This window comes from Euphorbia lathyris, chromosome 1 (assembly GCF_963576675.1).
Source record: "Euphorbia lathyris chromosome 1, ddEupLath1.1, whole genome shotgun sequence".
Classification (NCBI taxonomy): domain Eukaryota; kingdom Viridiplantae; phylum Streptophyta; class Magnoliopsida; order Malpighiales; family Euphorbiaceae; genus Euphorbia; species Euphorbia lathyris.
The window spans coordinates 2,169,428-2,192,735 of record NC_088910.1 but is presented as its reverse complement, the minus strand read 5'-3'; the positions used below and the strand labels follow the sequence as shown (position 1 = coordinate 2,192,735).

Here is a 23,308-nt window from a genome sequence, read left to right as displayed (position 1 = left end):
AGTCGAAAATAAAGCAGCAGCAGCTGCATCCCTCTACACACCTTATGACAATGCTCTCTCTGCTGATTCCACTGTTGAATCATAAACCCTAGGAAATCAGAGTACATCAGGTTCTTCCTTCTTTTCGTTTCCCCTTTTTAATTGAATAACGACATGGTGAAGATTGCGAGCAGGAGAGAGTTATTGGATAGATGGAAGGGTATCGAAGAAGAGGAAGAGCAAAACGAAGACGATGATCCCTTGAAGCAACGACAACTTCATCACCGGAAAGAAGAATGGTAACGAAAACTTAAATTGATTTTGTGTACTTGATTAACTGTTAAAATTTGATTTTGTGTTTTTTTCGTAATAGGTTTGGAGATACGTTTAATTTTTTGATCAGTTTACCTAAAGAAAATCATATATGGTGTGGTTTTTGGGATTTGATGGGGCCTCTGTTGGAGACATTTTACAACTATTTCAAAGATGAGCGCTCTGATTCTCCTCTCAGACTTCTTTGGAAGAGGATTTCTGAGGAAATGGGGCATTGTGTTCAATGTATATCTCAGCATCATCAGGCTCAAGAAATGTACAGTATGGAGTATGAGTCCAGTTCTATTGGTCCTCTTCTGCTTGTTTTGCGATGCCTTGATGAGGAAAGGGTGACTCAACACTTGCGAGAGCTAAATGCTAGATTAAAGAAGGAAGAGTATGATCCCCTGCGGGATAATGTTGACGTCGTTAGTCTTATGTATGAGGTAACTATTGTTTTCCGTTCTGAATGCCACTGACCAATGAGCACTGACCTGGGTACCCTACTTGGATGTATTTGGATAGTGATGACATAGACATATAGTGTTGTTTGCAAACAAAGATTGAATGTTAAATAATATTTATAATTGCTTTCTATCTATGTTGCACGGAAACGGATACACACTCAGACTATGTTGCACAGAAACTGATTCGGAAACTGACACTCAGACTATGTTGTTTCTAAAAAAAGTGACCAATGAGCACTGCACTGGGTACCCTACTTGGATGTATTTGGATAGTGATGACATGTAGTGTTGTTTGCAAACAAAGATTGATTGCTAAGTAATATTTATAATTGCTTTCTATCTATGTTGCATTGAAATTCATACGGAAGGGATGTATTTGGATAGTGATGACATATAGTGTTGTTTGGAAACAAAGATTGAATGCTAAGTAATATTTATAATTGCTTTCTACCTATGTTGCATGGAAACAGACACCCGGAAGCTTTGTTTCTAAAAACGGAAACAGAAAAGAAACGCGGAAAACTCTAGTGGTGGAGAGTTTCCGTGCAACATAGCTTTCTATAATTGAGGTTTGAAAGAAATAATAAGGGACATGTGCGTGTATTTTTCATTCTTCTTTTCAATTTATAATTTAACATCGGGTGATAAGAGAGAGAATGACATTTTACTTATTTAATATGGCTAAGTTTGTTATAGGTTTTGAGAAAATGGCTACAATTTTTCAATGAATATGTGTTAAACCTTCTCTGTCTGCTTCTACTTGTTCGAATTTCATTTTTTTTTTCTAAATTAGGAAACTGAAATGGTAATGGAAATGGAAAACAACAGAAACTGATTCGGAAACAGACACCCGGAAATGTTGTTTCTAAAAAAAGTGACCAATGAGCACTGCACTGGGTACCCTTCTTGGATGTATTTGGATAGTGATGACATGTAGTGTAGTTTGCAAACAAAGATTGAATGCTAAGTAATATTTATAATTGCTTTCTTCTACCTATGTTGCATGGAAACTCATATGGAAAGAGACACCCGGAAACTTTGTTTCTAAAAAAATATAGCTAGGAAATGAAACGAAAACAGAAAAGAAATGGAAACGCACACTAAACGCAGAAACGCACACGAAATGCAGAAAACTCTAGTGACGGAGAGTTCCGTGCAACATAGCTTTCTATAATTGAGGTTTGAAAGAAATAATGAGGACATGTGCGTGTATTTTTCATTCTTCTTTTCAATTTATAATTTAACATCCGGTGATAAGAGAGAGAATGACATCTTAATTATTTAATATGGCTAAGTTTGTTATAGGTTTTGAGGAAATGGCTACAATTTTTCAATGAATATGTGTTAAACCTTCTCTGTCCGCTTTTACTTGTTCGAATTTCAGTTTTTTTTCTAAATTAGGAAACTGAAACGGTAATGGAAATGGAAAACAAAGACACTAGATGCGGAAACTCTAGTGACAGAGAGTTTCCGTGGAACATACTCTACAATTGAGGTTTGAAAGAAATAACAAGGGACCTGTGATTTAACATTGGGTTATCAGAGAGAGGATGACATCTTAATTATTTAATATGGCTAAGCTTGTTATAGGTTTTGAGGAAATGACTACGGATTTTCCATGAATGTGTTAAAACTTATCTGTCCATTTTTACTTGTTCGAATTTTGATTAGCCTTGATGTCTTGTATAATTTTTGCTATATTTTTTCCATGCTTGTATTTTCTTGTTTTGGTGATTAGCCTGGATGTCTTCTGTAATGCTTGTATTTTCTTATATCAAAGATGATCCAACTATGAATTACTTAATATGTGTTTCTGAGTAGATCAACTTAATATCATTGCTAAATGACTTTCTTTCTCTCTGCTGGTTTTAAATGACAGGTCTTGATGTTTCCTATCCTTCTAGATGATCAATCCTTGTGCACTGAATTTGAATCATTTATCGAAGGAGTCGATAGTGTGCATGAGCTGGCATTGGCTGGCCATCAACAGTTTCCGGTATTTTCTTCATTTATGCACTTCCACATACAATCATTGAGCAAATTATGTCTTTGACACGCCTATATTGCTTCATTTGGTTGCGTGGCCCTCATGGATTTTACCTGATTTTCAGGGTGTTTATGCATTGCTTTTTTTCAGTAGAAGGGTGCGTACTGTTGGTCGGCGTTTAGCTCGATCTATGGACAAACTGAGGTGCTGTTCTCTTTTAGATATCAGATTTGGTTACAAAATCTTGAATTGTAATGTACATTAATATGTGAAACAGCAGATAACTTGCTCTCTCTGGACAATGCTAGGACTAAAAATTCGATTTGGGATCTTATTTTGAAGAATGTTGTTTTAGTTAGAATACTTTTTTGATTCATCTCACAATCTATCAGACATTAATCAAATCAATTGTTTTAAAAGAAGAGATGACTCCATTTCAAGTACATTTGTTGTTACTACCCTTTATGATACTCCCTCCGTTCCACTTTATAAGTAATATCTAGGAAGTGAGTTTTTTTTTTCCAAAATAAGTGTCATTTAGAATTTCAATGGAATTTTGGAGTTTCTTTCCCATTTTTACCCTTCTCTTTATTGTTTCATTAATGACTTCCTATATTTATTACTTACTATGGTTTCCAACTTTCATTAGTGACCATTTTTTTTTTTTTTTGCATTAGAGAGACTTTATTGGCGAATTTAGAGAGAGAAATGAATGAAGGGAATGAGAGAGGGAGTTCCAATGTTTTTTGATGAGAGAGTTCATTCTTTTTTCAACCAATTTTTAAGGCATTAATTAAGGTTAGATTAGTAATATGACTTTAAATTAATTGTGTTTCTTAATTTGTGTGAAACTCCCCTAAAATGACTTATAAAAGGGAATGGAGGGAGTATTTTACTTGTGATTCTGGTTGCAAGAGTATTGCGGAAACTCGCAGAAGATCATCTGCTTTCCGGGCATTTATTAGCACTAGTTAATCATACCAGTTATCTGATAATTTTCACTAAACCTTGTCTTTAATCTTTGTTGATTGTGGGCATCTTATATGTTGGAATGTAATCTTCTGGTCATCATAATAATATCTATTAAGAATTGGGGATTTTGGTTTACCTCAATAATTATCCCTGTCTATGTGTAGGAGGGCAGCTGATATGGAACCTTTGCAGCCCTTGCTGAACAAATTTTTTGGGTTTTTGGAGGCAGATGTTCTACCATCAGCTTCTAATACTTCAAGGCCCAGAGTGAAGCTGGAACGTTCATCTATATGGCTTGGAATCACATCACTGTAGGAATTGCTGACTAGAAACCTCAATCTTCATAATAAATTCTCTTTATCTGTCCCTTCGTTTAATGTTACCCATTTTTTGTTTTATGAAGGCTTGAGTTCTTAGAACCTCCTGTTTTTGAAGAAGCAATACTCGAGCGCTATCCCATATTTTTTGATATTGTGCTCAACCATATCAGCGGTGATTCGGCTGAATTTTCTCATGCAGTTAGTTGCTTGAAAGAACTCTTCAAAATGCTTGGCAAGTTCTAAATTTTTTATTGTTTGTTATTTTCCAGTTACGTATATATTAAATTATTTGGGATGGTGGAATGACATTTTCCTTTTGTGATTTGGTTAAGGTTGTAAGCTTTGGCTGAGGTCTACATTGTCTCCAAGTGTGATGCGGAACACATTACTCGGCCAGTGTTTCCATACTCGAAATGAGAAGATCCATAAAGATATTTTTGATCTTTTTCCACCTTTTCTGCAGGCATGCCTGTAAACCATAACAGAGCCCTTTGTTAGCTCTTCTTTGTTTTCACTTTCATTTGCCTAAGTTTAATGTTTAAGATACTTTCTTGACATTAACGATCACAAATTTTACCTATCCAGTCACTTGAGGCTTTGCAAGATGGGGAGCATGAAAAGCAGCGCAGGCATTTTCTCTATTTTCTTCTCCATCAAGTTTCCGTGAGCAGCAATTTCAATGTTCTTACTAAAAAGTTGGCTTGCAAGGTTTTTGTGTTCTTCTAAATCGCAATGTGAAAAAATCTTTTCAATTCCAATTATATCAATATAATTAATAATTTTGGCTTATTATTCTATTTATTGCAAGATTGTTATTTCAGATAGCCCTGCTTATTGTAAACCGAGGCTACACAATGAACCCACCGTGCCCTCCAGTTGAATGTGCTCATATGTGGTAAGTAGAATTAGATCATGAGAATATGTTCTGGTTATTTATCTGTAGTGAGTGAATTTTTTAATTTGAATAGTCAACTAAAAACCACTAATTTAGCTTGCTTTTCAACAAGTCAGTACGGCCAAATTTTTCAATCTGGTGATCAAACAAGAAAATCTTATTGGCCTGGGTCATGCGAGATTCCACTGAATTTAATTAAATACACCAACGGTGATCAAACTGAAGCACAAATTAGTTAAAGCTGAGCATAGCATCTCTTTGGTTACTAAAACATAAAATGTGATGATTGCATTAGAAGTTGATTATCTAGTTCAACAACCATACACCTCTAAATTCATGTTACGGGCAGTAGGGCTTGATTAAGTATTGCGGATTTTGTCTTGTAGACATTATTGGAAGAAAAGTCTCGTATCTGTTGTAAGCATATGTAGTGTTTCTCTTTCATCAGTTTAGCATATATTTTTCAATCCTCCCAACAAAATAAAGAATGGTAATAAATATCTTTTGAATTTCTGCTTCTGTAAGTCCAAAATTTATTCTTCTAGTTTGAATTAAATTTTTCATTCCCACAAACACCTCCGGATGATTTTTCTTCTTCACATATGTTTGCTTGTCCTTGTTGATTTTATTGGGTTAGTTTTTTCTACTTCTAAGAAATTTCATTCTACAGGGGTCCTTCACTTGTGTCATCTTTGAAGGATTCTTCACTTCACAGTTCTTTGCGGCAACCCGCTTTTGATCTTATACAAGCTATTATTGTGTCTGATGCTACTGCCTTAGCAACTATGATGTTGAATAACCGTACACCTCTCGACACTGATAGAAGCACCGAGTTCAATGATGGCGAAGATGATGATGATGGACTTCCATTTTCCTCAGATGTTGAGGAAAAAGATAACAGTTGTTGGAGGGAATTCAGTGCGCAGAGCAAGATTACTTCTCAGGAGTACAGGGGGTGGATGTGTGTGCCCATGATATGGATTGATGTTCTAGTTGATACTGATCCATCAATCCTTCCAGTTTCATTTTCAAAAGCTGTTTTCTGGGCCCGATCTTTTTTGACCATGACAGAACCTGAAACTGCAGCTGAAATGGTACTTAGTGTGAGATCTTGGCTTTTGTCTTCTGCCACAGAAATCTCCAACTCATTTGGGTGGAAGGTCCCAACTGGCTCTGATGATGGTGGGGGAGGAAAGGAGTCAAAAAATTCAGTCAGAGTATCTGTAATACATCTCCCATTGCTAAGAACATTCAACAGGTTTTAATTATTTGCTACCCTTATGAGTTGCATCTTTTTTATGTTATAGAATCACTTTAATAAATTCTGTGTATCTGCAGGTTAACTGCACATTTCATTGTTCAATTTGGGCAAAGTGATCTTCGGAAGCAGTGGACATGGGAACCAAGGATGGCAGAGAGCTTGGTCCTTTCACTTGTGGATCCCAATGATGTATGAGCGTCAATATAGTTGTCAAGATGAGGACATTGTACATTTTAATCTATAGCATATAGTGAATTTGCTCTTCTTATATTTACACATGCATGTGCACAAATTTGATTGATCTGCTGAAAATGGTTGGATTGGAAATAATTTTTTTTTTTTTTTTTTTTTTTTTTCTGATGCAGAGTGTAAGGCAAGTTGGTAAGTGCCTCTTGGAGCAAGTTTCAGACTCTAGGGGTCTTGCATGTGGTTTAAAGTTCCTTTGCTCCAGTAGTTCTTCTTTGTCTGCCACTTTTTTAGGCTTGAGACATGCTTTGAAAGTGGTAGGTGACCCCTGATAACACCTCTTTCATGTCAATGTGAAAGTTTTATGTGTTTTGACTTTGACATTTAGTGTCTTTTCAATGAGTAGTGCATTTGATTTCAAATGGTTGGTGTGGTGATATTGTGATTGGCCATATAGGGTAAGGGGGATATTATCTCATTCCTAAGGCTTTCAGATTGAACTCACTTTCCTTACTTTATTGAACAGACTTGTAACAATTTAACTAATGTCTATGTGTTGGTGGACCTACTGCAAAATCACTTTGATGTCTTTCATCATTCTGATCTTACGTTTCTGTTACAGGTTCAATTGGATTCTGTTGTATCAAAGTTTCAGACATTACAACATTTTTTCTTCATTCTCCAAAAACTCATTAAAGAAGGGGATTCGCCTAATCCAATTTTGTCTGAAAATTCAAATATAAAGCAATACTCTTCTCAAGGTGGATTTCTCGTACAGCCAGCCTTTGATTCCTTGCATATAAAAATCGATGAGGATACATCAACCATTGACTTCAAATCACAGGAGAAATTTCGTTGTTTACTGTCAGAAGCTGCTTGGCCTTCAATTCTGAAGTGCTTGGTAGAAGGGAAAGAATTTATTGATTACAGTCTTTGTCAGGTATTTCAGAAGCTACGATCTTAAATAATTTGTTTTAGTCTCTCTTTCTCTCTTAACAATCGTTGTCACGTATTTACATGTAATTATAAACAATTCTGTCTAGTTTCTCTCTCTGATGGATTCATCTTTTACAATATGCACAGTGCTTCTTTTTAGAGAATTTAGCAATGGAATTTTCTTTAAACTAGTCGATTATAGTGTAATTTTTGTTGAGTTAGCATTTTTATTTTATTCTTCTGGTTTCAGATGACTTGTGTTCGTGTACTTGAAATCCTCCCTGTCGTGTTCAAGAGGCTTTATCCATCTTTCATGGAATATTCTAGGGATTCTGGAAAGATCATGGAAAAAGTATTTGACTTCCTATGGTTACATTACTTGATAGATTGGGGAAAATCATCACTTAAGGTTGTTCTTGTTTATTGGAAACGAACAGTAACTTCTCTATTGAGTTTGCTCAGGGGAGCTTGCAGTAATACTTTGGTTTTTACAGCCATTGAAAATCTTATTTCATGTGGTAAGTATATGTCATATTCTCAAGAATTTGTGTTATTGGGACTTTCATGTTGTGTCAGGATTAGGATTTCTGACAGTAAGATTAGGGCAGAAAAGATTTTAGGATAAGAGAAGAAGAGAGAAAGAAGCGAGAAGGTTAGAGAAAGATCGAGATAAACAGAGAAAAGAGAGAGAATTCAGAAGAAAGAAATAAAGATTTCATTAATCAATTGCATAATGAATTGGTACAGTACAATTCTCTTAAATAGGAAAAATGGGAAAAGGAAAGTATACTAGTCTTCCTAAATTCATGGCCCTAATTATTCTAACTTACTTTAAATCACCATATTAATTCTAACCTACCTTAAATCACCATATTAATTCTAACCTACCTTAAATCACCATATTAATTCTAACCTACCTTAAATAATAATAGGAAACATAACCTATCTTAAATAAGAATAGGAAATATAGCAATTCACTCTAAATAGGCCTAATAACAGCCACAGCTGTAAACATTCCTAAATAACATCTATTAAGGCTAAATACCACTTAATGTAAAAACAATTAACCACCTAATAATACCTAGATAATCCCTATCTATAATTGTGACATGTTGGTCATCTGTTATTAATTTGTATGCTTTTTAACATATTTGTTTATCTTAATATAGAGAGTGTTAATGTTGATCAATTGATGGAGCAAGTTTCACTCCTTCGTGTTTCATTGTGTAAAGAAGTTGCCTGGAACAGTGGGACGACTCTGTTAGGACCAAAAACTTCATTTTCTGAAGATTTGCGTTTTGCCAAGAAGTATTCAGCTCCTGATTTGCAGCCTGCCCAATCAGAAGAGACCAGTCTGCAGTTCAAGGACTCAGTATTAGATAGCAGAGACAAAAGTACTGTGATTGTTCTTTCAGATGATGAAGCAGAAAAACCAATTTCACCTGCTAAGGTCATTTTACCTGATGTTAATGATCCAGGCCATGGTCGATTAGATAAAAATACGGTGTCTCGTACTCCTGCAGATGATAGAAGTGCTTCACTAATTGATACTATAAAGGAGATTCCAAGGGATGTATGGCATGAAAGAAAGGATGCTTTAGATAAATCTTGCCTCTCTTCTCAGAAGCAGGCTTCTGACAAATTAAGAGGCAAGCCACCTACTTCTATCAAATCAATTGGCAAAGATAAGAAGAAAGAAGTCAAATCCAGTGTTAATGAAAGTGATGCCTTCTTACCTCAACCAAAAAATAATTTGAAGAACTTGTCTGATGAGTCTGTCAGTGCTAAAAGCATAGGAAAAACATCTCATGGTATGATTTGTGAAACTAGAGATTCAACATTGAAGCAGATTGTGTGTGATCCCAAGGATGACCCACTCGAGTCTGAACTCAAATCTGTAAAAAAGCAGCCCTTGTTTCTGCCGAAGTTTAGTGTTTCAGCTCCAAAAAGGCAAGTTATTCAACTTAAAACGCCTACTGAAAATAGATTTGGAAGTTTACATAGACTGGAAGCTGGATTTAAAAGGTTCAAGCCTCCAAGACTAGACGACTGGTATAGACCAATTCTGGAAATAAATTACTTCGAAATAGTGGGGTTATCATCAGCAAGCGAAAATGTGAACCGGACTGTTAGTAGACTGAAGGAGGTCCCTGCTTGTTTCCAATCACCAGAGCAGTATGTAGAAATATTTCGGCCATTAGTTTTGGAGGAGTTCAAAGCACAGTTGCATAGTTCCTTTCTGGAGATGTCTTCATGGGAGGATATGTATTATGGAAAAATATCAGTTATGTCAGTTGAGAGGGTGGATGATTTTCATCTTGTTCGTTTTGTTCATGATGACAATGATTCTACATCCCCAAAAGGCTTTTCAGAAAATGACCTTGTTTTACTAACAAAAGAAGTCCCACAGAAGAAGTGCCCTGATATTCATATGGTTGGAAAGGTAACTACAGTCTGAATGTGTAGTTTCATTTTCAAATGACCATAATATATTTGAGATGCTATTTGTATTTCTGTGTATGTGTGCTTATTTTTGTATTTCGGATTCATCATCAGCAGGTAACAAAAGACTAAATGATACACTGAAATCAACATCTATGTAGATCATGAGCTTCTTTTGACTCTCCTGAATCTTTATTATATTACGAATCTTTCAATTCACAATTGAATAAAAATATGTAACTAAGATCTCCTGATTTTTACATTATACTTAATACTGTCCTGAGTAACCTGCTTGTTTCTCAGGTGGAGAGACGAGAGAGGGACAACAAAAGAAGGGCAAGTGTACTTCTAATCAGATTCTATTTTCTAAATGGATCTTCACGTTTAAATCAAGCAAGGAAGCTAGTAATTGAACGCAGCAAATGGCATGCAAGTCGAATCATGAGCATTACACCTCAATTTCGAGAATTTCAGGCGCTATCAGCATTAAAGAATATCCCGATTCTCCCAGTTATTTTAAATCCTGTCACTGATTCTCCAGGTGATAAGTCAAGGGAGGTTTCTTTGGGTAAGCTTTCCCAGCCCTTGCAGGAAGTACTCAAGTCATCTTTCAATGACAGCCAATTGCAGGCTATTAATATTGCAATTGGATTGCCAAACACAAAGAAAGAATTGGAATTATCACTTATTCAGGGACCTCCAGGTATGACTTCTGCACATGGTTTAATCTGAAGATGTTCTGAAATTTCTTGCACTCACAATGTTTCTCACATATTAATAGGGACTGGGAAGACTCGAACTATAGTGGCTATTGTCAGTGCCTTGCTTGCTTCATTACGCGGAACTAATGATGTGAAGAATTTCCAGAATAGAGGCTCAAGACAATTTAATAGTTCATCTGGTGCTGGGCCAAAACTTAGCCAATCTGTTGCACTTGCAAGGGCATGGCAGGACGCTGCTTTGGCTAGACAATTGAATGAGGATGTGAGGAGAAATGAGAAGTCAGTGGAAGGTTCTGTTAGGAGAAGGGTTCTCATTTGTGCTCAATCAAATGCAGCAGTTGATGAGTTGGTGTCGAGGATTTACAGTGGAGGCCTTTATGGCAGTGATGGAAAAATGTACAAGCCATATATTGTAAGAGTTGGTAATGCAAAAACAATTCACCCAGATTCACTCCCCTTCTTTATTGATACCCTTGTTGATCGTCGCATTGCAGAAGAGAAGATGTATTCAGGTGATGCCAAGAATGAATCAAGTACTGGCTCTTCTACAACATTGCGTACTAAGTTGGAAAAGTTAGTGGACTGCATTAGGTATTATGAGGCTAAGCGTGCTAACTTACAGGATACGAACTCAGACCTAAAAGATTTTCTAGATGATGAAACACTTAAAGGGGATGACTTGAAAGAAATGTCAGATCCCGAGCTAGCCGTGAAGCTACGTAAATTGTATGAACAGAAGAAACAAATCTTCAAAGATCTAAGTGCTGCTCAGGCACAGGAGAGGAAATCTAATGAAGAAATTAAGGCTGTGAAACATAAGATGAGGAAGTCTATACTGAAGGAAGCTGAAATAGTAGTGACTACATTAAGTGGGTGTGGTGGTGACCTCTTTGAGGTTTGCTCTGAATCCATTTCAAGTTGTAAATTTGGGAATCCACCCGAGCATACACTTTTTGATGCGGTTGTTATTGATGAAGCAGCTCAGGTAAACTTTCCTGAACTCTTAGTTTGATTCCTCAAGGTTATTGATGTAATTAGCACTGGCAGTTATACACTTTGAGCTTTGCACTTCTGTATCTGCAGGCTCTCGAACCTGCTACTTTGATTCCTCTTCAACTTTTAAAGTCATATGGAACAAAGTGTATCATGGTAAGGAAGTTATACCACATTTCTTATGTTTAAATCATCATATGAAGCTTTAAGGATTGGTACTGAAGTTGACAACTGTTTTTCTAAGGTTGGTGATCCAAAACAACTTCCTGCAACAGTCCTCTCTAATGTGGCTAGCAAATTTCTTTACGAATGCAGCATGTTTGAACGTATACAAAAGGCTGGTTATCCTGTTACAATGCTTACCAAGCAGGTGAATTGGCTTTTTCTTACCTTGTCTGAACTCCTTAAACCATCCTTGAATTTTTCAATATGATGACTCATGAAAATACTCCGTATGCCCTAGTTGATTGACTTTTCATCTTGTCAATTTTTAATTTAAAAATGTTCATGGATTCAATCACTGAACATATCAAGTGTATATGTAAACAGAAGACAGTATATTTATTCACAAACTATTTCCTTTCACAGTATAGGATGCACCCTGAGATTTCCCGGTTTCCTTCCTCTCATTTTTATGATGGTAAGCTGCTGAATGGAGAGAAGATGTCAAACAAAACAGGTACATTTCATGAGACTGAGGGTCTTGGCCCTTATGTATTTTATGATGTTGTTGACGGCCAGGAACTTCGGGGCAAGAATTCTGGTTCGTTTTCCCTTCATAATGACTGTGAAGCTGAAGCTGCAGTTGAAGTAATAAGATTTTACAAGAAAAGGTACTCAAGGGAGAACAAAAACGTTTAGGCCAAGTAATTTTCCTCCAGCTAATTGTATCATTAATTGTAAATTGTAAATTTCTTTTTGTAGGCATCCCTCTGAATTTGAAGCTAAAAGAATCGGCATCATAACTCCATACAAGTCTCAACTTTCAGTCTTGCGTTCTCGATTTTCCAGTGCGTTTGGGTCCACTGTTATAGCTAATATGGAGTTCAATACTATTGATGGTTTTCAAGGACGTGAAGTTGATATACTGATTCTTTCCACTGTTAGAGCAGCTGAGTCATCTACTCATGTAAATGGATTCAATTCTAGCAGTATTGGATTTGTTGCTGATATAAGGCGGATGAATGTTGCTTTGACGAGAGCTAAGCTCTCCCTTTGGATATTTGGGAATGCAAGAACCTTGCTGGGAAATTATAATTGGGCTGCTCTAGTTAAAGATGCAAAGGAGAGAAAGCTGGTTATTTCGGTTAAACCGTATGTACCATTTAAAACAGCGTTGACAGATAATGTTAATTCTGAAAAATCTGAATATCATTCAAGTAAAGCAAAGCATGTTGAAAATGTTAATCATTCAGGCAGACATAGTAAACAAGTTAAGCAGAAGTTTCAGACAGCCTGCCAGGGGAATATAGAAGGTAGAACAGTTGCAGGAAATGAAAATAAGTTTTCAGCCAAAAGGGAAGATGTTCAACGTATCAGAAAAGGAGCTCAAGATAATGTTGATCTTCCATCTGTTGATGCTACTGGTTCTGACAGAAAGTTAAAGAATGTAGAAGCTGTAATTTCCAGAGATTCCGTTACAGGTGATGAAAGTATGTGTAGTGAAAGAAGTAAGAAGAAACTTGAAAAGCAAGCCAAGAAAGATAAGTATATGGAGAAACTTGAAAAGCCAGCTATGAAAGATAAATGTACGGACTCAAACAGCAAATCACACAACTCCATACGAGAAACGAGTGATGGCCATAAAAAATTGAAAGAGAATGTGTTGAAAGGACAAGATAAATTATTTAAGCATGACAAGAATTTGGAAATCAAGACATCTTTAGCTGAAGGCAGTGTTGAAGGTACGAAATCCAAGGACATCAAGGCTCCTGATAAAAAGGGTGCTTCTGAAGATTTAATCACGAAAAGGAAGCAACAACGTGAGGCTGTTGATGCTATTCTTTATTCATCTCTCATTTCGTCTAAGAAGAAAGAATCGTCAAAAAAACCCTTACCTGGCAAAAGATCTATTTCTCCAAGTTCAATTGTAAGTAGCGGTATCAGACCACCGAAGAAGACAAAAAAAGGTAACTTTTTGTGTTATGCTTTTTGCATATGCAGAATCCTTTCTGTAACAGACCATGTAATACACTAGAATACATGGGATACCATGTAGATTAAGAGTCTACATGAATATATTTTACTTAAGAACAATACACATATATATACAAGGTTCTCCTTCAATCAAGGAGACATAGTAAGCCCACAGCAGCCTCTAACAATGCTTTAGTTGACTTAGGCGTACTTTAGTTGACTTAGCCATGCTTACATTTACTATACTGACTTATTCTATAACACTCCCCCTCAAGCTGATGCTCAGCTTGCTACAGATACAGATAACATAGTCTTAAGACAATACTACTAAAAACAAAATAAAACATAAGAACCTCAAGATACTTCAAGATATAAAACATAATCCAGGAGAACAAATCGGATAGGCGGAGGGTAGATGACAAGACGATAGCAGAACAACAATCCTTGTCGGAAACAGAGAAGCAGATGCCAATATAAACATTGCAAGAGGCTGCCAACAATGTCAACAGAAAGGAAATTCACCGGAAAGAACTGAAACTTGGAACCCTAGGTCCAAACAGTCTGCTCACAAGGCAGACAACAATGCTGAAAGAAACAACCCAGAAATGTAAACCCAGAAATTCTGCTCATAAAGCCAGAAATCAAATTCTGGAATCTCAATCCAGAAACCGAAAACAGAGACCAAACAGGGCTCTGATCCCATGTAAGGAGGAGTTTTCTTATAGCGACGACGACACAGGGTGGCCGGAATGTGAGGAAACGGCGATGGGAGGCGGAGAGGATGAACCAGAGGGGTGGTGAGATAGAATGACGTCCCAACCGTGAGTATTCAAGAGACCCAAGCTCTTGAGAGAAATGGAACCCTGGGAAATACTACCCAGAAAATATTGAACCCTGGGAAATACTACACAAAAAATATTGAACCCTTGCAGAAACACAACTCTGGAAATACTTCACAACTCTGGAAATACTACCCAGAAAATATTGAACCCTTGCAGAAACACAACTCTGGAAATATTACCCAGAAAAAAGAATTCAGAAACCTTAGACCTCAGGCTCTAATACGATGTAACAGACCATGTAATACACTAGAATACATGGGATACCATGTAGATTAAGAGTCTACATGAATATATTTTACTTAAGAACAATCCACATATATATACAAGGTTCTCCTTCAATCAAGGAGACATAGTAAGCCCACAGCAGCCTCTAACAATGTTTTAGTTGACTTAGCCATGCTTACATTTATTACACTGACTTATTCTATAACACTTTCTAACAGTGATTTTAGAATGTGCAAATGCATGTGAAATGTATCTTTAAACTAGTAGAAACCCACCCCAAAATTGGATTTTAGTTTTAGGATATTCTCTCTAGCTTTGTAATTCTATGGGCCATAGTTGTTGAAGGCGCGCGTTAAGCAAGACTCAAGGTAGTGAGCCTTAATTCCCCTAGGTGCGGCGCAGTTTAAAGGGCTATCGCCTTGTGCATCTCGCCTGGGCTTTGGAGGCTCTCATCAAGGCGCGCCTCAGTAACATTTAGTGTTTTGATTAGGGTGTTTTTTAACAGTCGCTTAATCTCAACCATTGATCTAATCTGATCTAAGTAAACTTAATTTTAACCCTTGATCTAATCTAAGTAAAGTGAAGAATATGAAGACGAAGAAATTGGAGATGAAAATGATAGTAGAGACTTTGGAGAGGATGAGGAAGATCTTGATGATGGTTATTAGTTTTTTTGAGTTCTTTTTTATTGACAATTAATGCTTATTAGTTTATTAGCATTAATTAGGTACTTAGGTTAAGTATATGTCTCTATGAACTGAACTTGGTGTTTTTGACATTTAATATTATATTTTTACGTGGTTGTCTTGTTTGTATCGTTATAAGTGTGTTTTTTTGCTTCATCATGCCTTATCCTTTAACCACTAATAGAGTCTTAGTGATATTAGTATCTGTAATAGTGTAAGCATGGCATGAGTTATAGTTCTGTCTAAGTATGGGCTGTAGCTGTCTAGGTAGTATCCTTAATGTGTATATATTTGTGTATTCTCCTTGAATGCAATATATTCATATAGTTTAGTTTATATGGTATCCCATGTGTTTCCCGTGTATTCACATGGTTTGTATCAAACATTGATATGTAGATTTTGTATTTGTAATAGTTGTGAAAGGCGATCGCCTGGGTCGCCTGAGGCGAGAGGCGACCCAGGCGATCCTCCCCCGCCTTCTGCACTGGAAGGCGGGCGATATTCATAAGGCGGCCGCCTGGCTCCCTCAGTCGAGAGGCGGTCTGAGGCGAGAGGCGGTCGCCTTCTGCACTCAGGCGATAAGTTACAGTTTTTATGAGGGGTTTTTAGGTTAAAGACATCATCATCGATCCATCAAGACAGAAACTTCCTCTTCTGCACCGATCAACATAAACTTACTCTCCTCCACCCAACAGCACCGATCGACATACAATTCCTCTCCTCCATCCAACAGCACCGATCGACATAAACAGGTATTTTTTTTTCTATACTCTTCTCTGTTCTCATTTGTTTTTTCTTTCTTTCTATAATCTTCTCCTCCTATTTTTCTTTTCTTCATCTTCATCAATCCTACTGTTATGCTGCTCAAATTTCTACTCTTTATTATGACTTATGCAAGTGTTATGCTGCCCAAATTTTGTGATTTCTGTTATTATTATTAATTTATGAAAGTTTATGAAAGTGTGTGAAAGTTTATGTGAAGCTTATGAAAGTGTGTGAAAGTTTATGTTAATGCTACTTTTATGAAAGTTTATAAAAGATTATGCTACTATTATGCAAATTTGTGAAAATGTATGAAGTGAAAATGTGTGGAAGTATTTGAAACTGTATGAAAGTTTGTGACAATGTATGAAACTATATGGAAAGTAGCTTACAAGTGTCCAATTTTGCAAATTTTGCAAAAGTTTATGAAAGTTTCTACTACTATTATGCAAATTTATGAAAATGTATGAAGTGAAAATGTGTGAAAGTATTTGAAACTGTATGAAAGTTTGTGAAAATGTATGAAACTATATGGAACAGTAGCTTACAAGTGTCTAATTTTCCAAAATTTGCAGGCTTTTGGACATGATGACACGAGCTTGATGATGAAGATTTGGATTTGGATTGATGATGATGTTTGATATGTTATTAGGACTAGAAGTTTTATTTTGTTTTAAACTTTAGAAGTTAAACGAGTCAATATGAGTTATAGTTTATTTTTTGTGTTTTTCTAATTTGTTTGTCGCCTCACGTGCGAGAGGCGGTCGCCTCGCCTCTCGCCTCGCCTTGAGGTGATATTTTGCCCTTATCGCCTCAGCTCGCCTTTCGCCTTTCACAACTATGTGTATACATATCTTTTGATTTTCTGTGCCTCATGTTCATCAAGCGTGCGCCTTGCATGGCTCTTTGCGCCTAGGCTCCAGGACGCCTTAGGGCGACTTGCGCCTTTAACATTGATATGTAGATTTTGTATTCACATGGTTTGTATCAAACATTGATATGTAGATTTTGTATATGTATACATATCTTTTGATTTTCTGCGCCTCATGTTCATCAAGCGTGCGCCTTGCATGGCGCTTTGCGCCTAGGCTCCAGGACGCCTTAGGGCAACTTGCGCCTTTAACATTGATGTGTAGATTTTGTATTCACATGGTTTGTATCCAACATTGATATGTAGATTTTGTATATGTATACATATCTTTTGATTTTCTGCGCCTCATGTTCATCAAGCGTGCGCCTAGGCTCCAGGACGCCTTAGGGCGACTTGCGCCTTTAACAACTATGCTGTGGGAAAATTCTATTGGCATGGCATTTGTAAGCCCTTGAACTTGTCACATTTTGTTTATTGAGTTCTCCTGTATTTTTATTTGGTTTCATTGAGCTATCAAACAATTAATTTAACTTGATTTAGCCTATGAACAGTTTTTGTTTGATCTAGTCCTTGAATAATGATTTACGTATATTTTGAGGACCTACTTAACAATCAGAATACGATGTGTGCCCTTCGTGGCGCTTTGCCCCTAGGCTCCAGGACCCCTTAGGGCCTTTAACAACTATGCTATGGGCTTGGCATGGCATTTGTAGGCCCCTCAACTCGTCACATTTGGTCTATTGAGTTCTTGATCTATTATTTGGTTTCACTGAGCTGCGCCTTGCGCAGCGCTTTGCGCGTAGGCTCCAGGATTAGCGCCTTAGTGGGCCTTAAGTATATAAATACAATTGTAAAGAGGATTTGATCAATTAAATTAAAAACTATGTTGCACGGAACCTCCTAATTTCTAAAAAATATAGGAATGGGGGAAATGTGTAAATATTAAAAATATAGTGGTATATTTATAAATATTAAAACTACAATAATATATTTAAAAAAAATAAGAACGAAGAACAAGATGAAGAAAGTCCAAATTCAATCGAGATTCAAGTGACATGAATTATAGGAGAAAAGTATATAGGTAAGTTGTTTAAATTGAAGGATACAATGAATGAATTATCAGTCAAATAAGAAGTTTCAATTTTCCTAATCTTAGATGGAATAGGAATTGCAAAATAAAAAGTTTGAATTTCCAGAATTTTAGTCGAAATAGGCAGAGTAAACCTTTTAAAAATTGAGAGATGTGTTTCATATTTTGGGTAATTATGGAAACGTGCTCGGAAACTTTTGTATCAGCTTCCGAGAGTTTCCGTTTCCCACATCTGCCGGAAACGGTGAAATGCGTGACATGATGGAGTTTCCGTGCATCCTAGATTAAAAATGATAAGCTTTTCACGTAATGATCATTCAGTTTCTAATTTGAGCCGTTTCTAGACTCGTTTATGGTGGAAGTTTGCCTATGATATAAAGTTCATTTTGTTTGAATTGGCAGGTCAAGAGTAGAGCCATTACCGGCAAACGAGGAAATATAGCAAAACGATGTAAAGACGAATTGAACCTTTCGGATAAGCTTTATTGTTCTGATGAAGGCTGAAGAAGATTAAGCGTTATGTGCTAGACAGAATCAACCTGCAATTCTGTGCTGTCTTGAACAATTAGCGTGCCCGGGATTTTCGGATGAGGTTAGCTTCATTTTTGGTAGTATAAGAATGCTGGCCTAAAGTCATGACCGATGAGTTTGGTTGCATGCTTTTTCTAGTTTCGAAATTGGATGCTCGGAATTCGAATCTCGTACATGATAGATATGTAAAAAAAGTAGCAATTTTTGTTGATCCAGTGCAGGGAGGGTCAAATTAATCTTAATTTTCATTTTAATGTGATTTTGTACATATAGGTCTGGACCGGGACGATGTAATTATGTGTTAGCTTCATTTTTGGAAGTATAAGAATGCTGGCCTAAAGTCACGACCGATGAGCTTGGTTGCATGATTTTACTATTTTTCTGGTTTCGAAATTCGATGCTCAGAATTCGAATCATGATAGTTATGTAAAATAGTAGCAATTTTTGTTGATCCAGTGCAGGGAGGGTTAAATAAACCTTAATTTTTCATTTTAATGTTATTTTGTACTTATACGTCTTGACCCGGACACGTAAATATGTGTTTGTACATTAGAATCCTTAGTAACTATTCAGTTAGTTCCATGGTTTTGCTGATGAATAAAACATGCATTTTTTTTTTAATTTATTTTCTGAAACTGAGGCAGAAGAAACCATGATACTCAGTACATCTGTCCACGGAGCCGGGTTTGGATAAGGGAAATTGACTTTAGGTCTAATGTCCGGGCTCGCTAAAACCTGCCTATTTTTTGGGCAGACTTGAATAAAAATAGCATTGGCTGGTTTTGCTCGCCCTACTAATATTAATTAGTGAACTTGCATATTTATATTTTAAATATTTATTTGAAGTATAAATTTTATTTCTTATAATTAAAATTATGTATATTTTTTTTAGGTGAGCTTATATAAGTTGAGTTTGAGATTTGATTTTTAAATTTGAGTCTAGTCCAGTCTTAGTCAGTATAAATTAATAGTGGGCTGAATTGAGCTGGGTTTGTGCTTGGGCTTAGTATTTTTAAATAAAAGCCCATTAGGTCTGGTCCGAGTTTAGTCACGGACTTTAAGGGTCGGTTTGGTATGCCGTAATATAATGTAATCAAATTTGCAATGTAATCAAATTTATTCTATTACAATGTTTGGTTGAATAAATAAAAATAAAATGATAAAATGTAACATTACAATACTAATGTTTTCCTAATTAAATGTAATTATAAAATTTTATTTACATAATTAAGATAAACGAACAACATGGAAAATGAGAAAAACTTGAAAAACATAAAACATGAAAAATGAAAAAAATTGAATCGAAATCAAATACAAAATTATATTTACTAAAATTAATAAATTAATGAATAGTTTTTCGTTTTTTAGTTTTTATTTTCACCGTTTTTTATTTTTTTTCCGGTTTTCCGTTATTTTTTCATTTTTCATTTTTCGTTATTTTTTTTTTCTTTTTCTTGTTTTCTCGTTTTCAATTTTTCATGTTTTTCTCTTTTTGTGTTTTTGACAATTGAGATTTGATAAATGAGCGGTTAGATTGAGTTTTAAAAATATGAATTAGAATTACATGCTTTGGATTTAATGGGAATTCAAATCATTTTTCTATGTAATGAGGATAACAGAGTTGTTAAACAAAATTTAACTAATAGTTTTCTCATTTCATTACAATAAAATTGTAACATGCAATCAAACATGAGAATGGGTCTTGAATGTAATGGTCATTCCATTACGAAACCCATTACATCTTAACAAACAAGATCTAAGTATTAAATTTTTTTAATTTTGGTCACGTGTTTTTGAATATTATAAGACTTATTGTCCAATCATTATATGAGAGAATTTTTTTAGTTAATTAATATAAATTTATTAATTTGATTTTATATTAATTGTATTTCTTAATTTATGTGAAATATATTTATATAATGAATTAAAGGAGGTATTAGTTTAACATTCATCAAACAATGGTTCTGTAGGATCCGTCAATGATTATGCAATGTTGTTTGGAGAGAAAGTAATGTTGTTTTTATGTATATTATATAAATATAGGTATAGATGGCATCATGAAAAAGAATAAAATCTTACAAATATTCATATCATATCTAAATTTCCAAATCAGGCATTGAAAGAAAAGTGATGAAGGATTAAATATTAATATATAAATATATAAATATTTAATATTTAATATTAATATATTAAATATTAGTTATTAATATCTTATTAAGAAGGGTAAATTTGTCATGTCCAACCTTTTCTATTTTCTATTATATAAAAATGAAAGTTCATATCTTTGTGATTTGCTAAATTATTAGTCAGATTTCAGCGTAGATATTATTCAGGCACAAAATACCTAACTAACTAAATTATTTCATTTTTTCAGAACTGTTTTGGTAAAATTTTAAAAAAACTACTTTTAACAGAAAAATTAGGTCTAATATGTTACTGTCTCTCTGAACTTGTCCATAAAAGTAGATTGATTCTCTGAACTTTGCTAGTGTCTCACTAGCTCCCTAAACTTGTTTATTTCGTATCACCAGCTTCCTAAACTTAAGTAGATTAACTCCTTGAACTTTGCAAATGTCTCAACAGCTAAACTTACTTATTCTGTAACAACTAAATACAAAAACTACAATACTAACTCTCGATCCCCATCCATTCGATCTCTCAAACCTGCAATACTAACTCTTATAATAGACTTAAAGGTAGGGGAAGAGAAAAAAATTAACTCTCGAATAGATGAAGATATATTTTTAGAATTTGGGTTTAATAAGTTTTTATATTTAGCTGTTACAGAATAAGTAAGTTTAGGAAGTTGGTGAGACACTTGCAAAGTTCAGGGAGCTAATCTACTTTTATAGACAAGTTTATGGAGCTAGTGTTACAAAATAAGCAAATTCAGGAAGCTAGTGAGACACTAACAAAGTTCAGGGAGTCAATCTACTTTTATGGACAAGTTCAGGAAGCTGGTGATGTATTAAGCCGAAAAATTAACTAGCATCTACAACCTATCAACAACAGTAAATTGGAAAACATAAACCAAAAGAGCCCTAAACATAAGCCATGTATGAGTAATTTGAACGAGTAAAGCAAACGAGCCTTAAACATAAATATATATAGATTGGCATGTATGAGTAATTTGATATTTAATTCAAATAGTATGAAAGAGAATTAAATAAAGGAAAAAAAAATATAATTAAGCCCCTGAACTTTATCCCTGATCAATTATTTTTTTACATTGAGCCTTGATCATTGATTTTGTTATAGATTTGACCCTTATTTAACTTTTCCGTCGAGTTTAGGAGATGAGAAGATTGATTTGACGATTCTAATGTTAAAAATTACAAAATGTGAGAGGAGAAAATCGAGTTTGGAAGAATATACTGAAACTTAATTTCTTTAATTTCGTTTTAGTTTTTCATTTTTTATCTCTCCTAATCAATGAATTGTTATTTTTATTTGTCCATGTCAACAAGCTGAATCGCCCTAACGATGTATGCAGTCCAAACTCGATGAAAAAATTAAATAAGGGCTTAATCCATAATAGAATCAATGATTAAGGGCTCAATATGAAAAAATAAATGATCAATGGCTTAATCTTTAAAATAACCAAAGTTTAAGTGCTTAATTATACTTTTTGCCTTAAATAAATAATAATGGTAAGCTAAAGTATGATTGTTAAATCTCCAATCCGGTAATGATTGGCAAATAATTTCTTTAGAGCGATTGTTTTCAACTTTCTAATTAAAAACTAGTGTTAGAAAAATAGGCTCAGGTGGTCGTTTAGGTGGGGATTTTCGAAACAACGTCCATATTTTCTTAAGTCGGACGATATAAATCCGTTTATCGATTTTTGGCAGCCCGGATGGGTTGAGGAGGCTCTAGTTGGCCCCAAGCGGTCCTTTTAAAAAATCTGCTTTGAATTTTGTGTCAAATTCTTTTCAATTTTAAATTAAGTATTAAATAATTAAAAACTAAAAGAAAATACTTAAAACTATCAAATGTTATTTCTAAGAATATTCATATTATTTTGTTGGCATATTTTGTTATTAATGTTATTTTATTGGTATAGTTTTCATGTTTAAAGACATTAATGTAATAAATATATATTTATATATATATATATATAGAGAAAAATATAATATGTATGTGGTTTGTCCTATTTAAACCTATGGTTTGAAAGTTTACAAATAAAGGTTCGTGGTATGTTTTATTTACAAAATAAAATATTATAATTACACAGTTAAGTTCTGATTACAACCAAAGACATGTTTATCTTAAAAAAAAAATTATTCTTACATATTAGTAAAACACAATCCAAAAAAAAAAATTCCTAAATTGAAACAATAAATAATATGGTAGAATTTTATATTTTTTTTTACTAATATGACAGTTTAGGAACTAAATTGATATTTAAGTTCATTTTACACAGTTGCAATTTGATTTTGGGACTTGTGTTTTCTCAATATATAAATGTAATTGAAAAAATTAAAAAATGCTCATGATTGTAAAGTTTAATTTTAAATACTTTGTTTTGTAAAAAAACATACCATATATCTCTATTTGTAAACCTTTAAACCACGGATCTCTATTTGCAAATAAGACAAACCACGAGCATTTTTTGATACTTTGCCCAAATATATATATTCTTAAATATTTTATATTATTATTTTTACATAATATAATTTATATTTTAATTTTA

General features: G+C 34.7%; 1 protein-coding gene across 8 annotated transcripts; it reads left to right on the top strand.

Moving 5' to 3' along the window:
* LOC136220242 (uncharacterized) lies at nucleotides 1-19,236 on the top strand. Of its 8 annotated transcripts, none has more exons than XR_010684438.1 (23): nucleotides 1-278; nucleotides 353-737; nucleotides 2,638-2,754; nucleotides 2,870-2,949; nucleotides 3,882-4,028; nucleotides 4,121-4,269; nucleotides 4,370-4,500; nucleotides 4,623-4,745; nucleotides 4,859-4,932; nucleotides 5,603-6,190; nucleotides 6,271-6,382; nucleotides 6,559-6,696; nucleotides 7,002-7,319; nucleotides 7,566-7,833; nucleotides 8,485-9,758; nucleotides 10,061-10,460; nucleotides 10,539-11,464; nucleotides 11,563-11,628; nucleotides 11,717-11,842; nucleotides 12,061-12,305; nucleotides 12,397-13,601; nucleotides 18,487-18,676; nucleotides 18,889-19,236. XR_010684438.1 is itself a non-coding variant. In XM_066008033.1 (22 exons), the coding sequence occupies exons 1-22, from the start codon at nucleotides 154-156 to the stop codon at nucleotides 18,495-18,497; spliced, it is 7,008 nt and encodes a 2,335-aa protein (XP_065864105.1). In that variant the 5' UTR covers nucleotides 1-153; the 3' UTR covers nucleotides 18,498-19,236. The 8 variants fall into 8 exon arrangements, 4 of the variants coding, with proteins under 4 accessions (XP_065864105.1, XP_065864135.1, XP_065864126.1 ...); XR_010684439.1 differs by adding an exon at nucleotides 17,354-17,437 and having other exon boundaries at nucleotides 18,487-19,236; XR_010684440.1 differs by lacking the exons at nucleotides 18,487-18,676; nucleotides 18,889-19,236 and adding exons at nucleotides 15,971-16,113; nucleotides 16,699-17,342.
* Nucleotides 19,237-23,308: the final 4,072 nt, after the last annotated feature.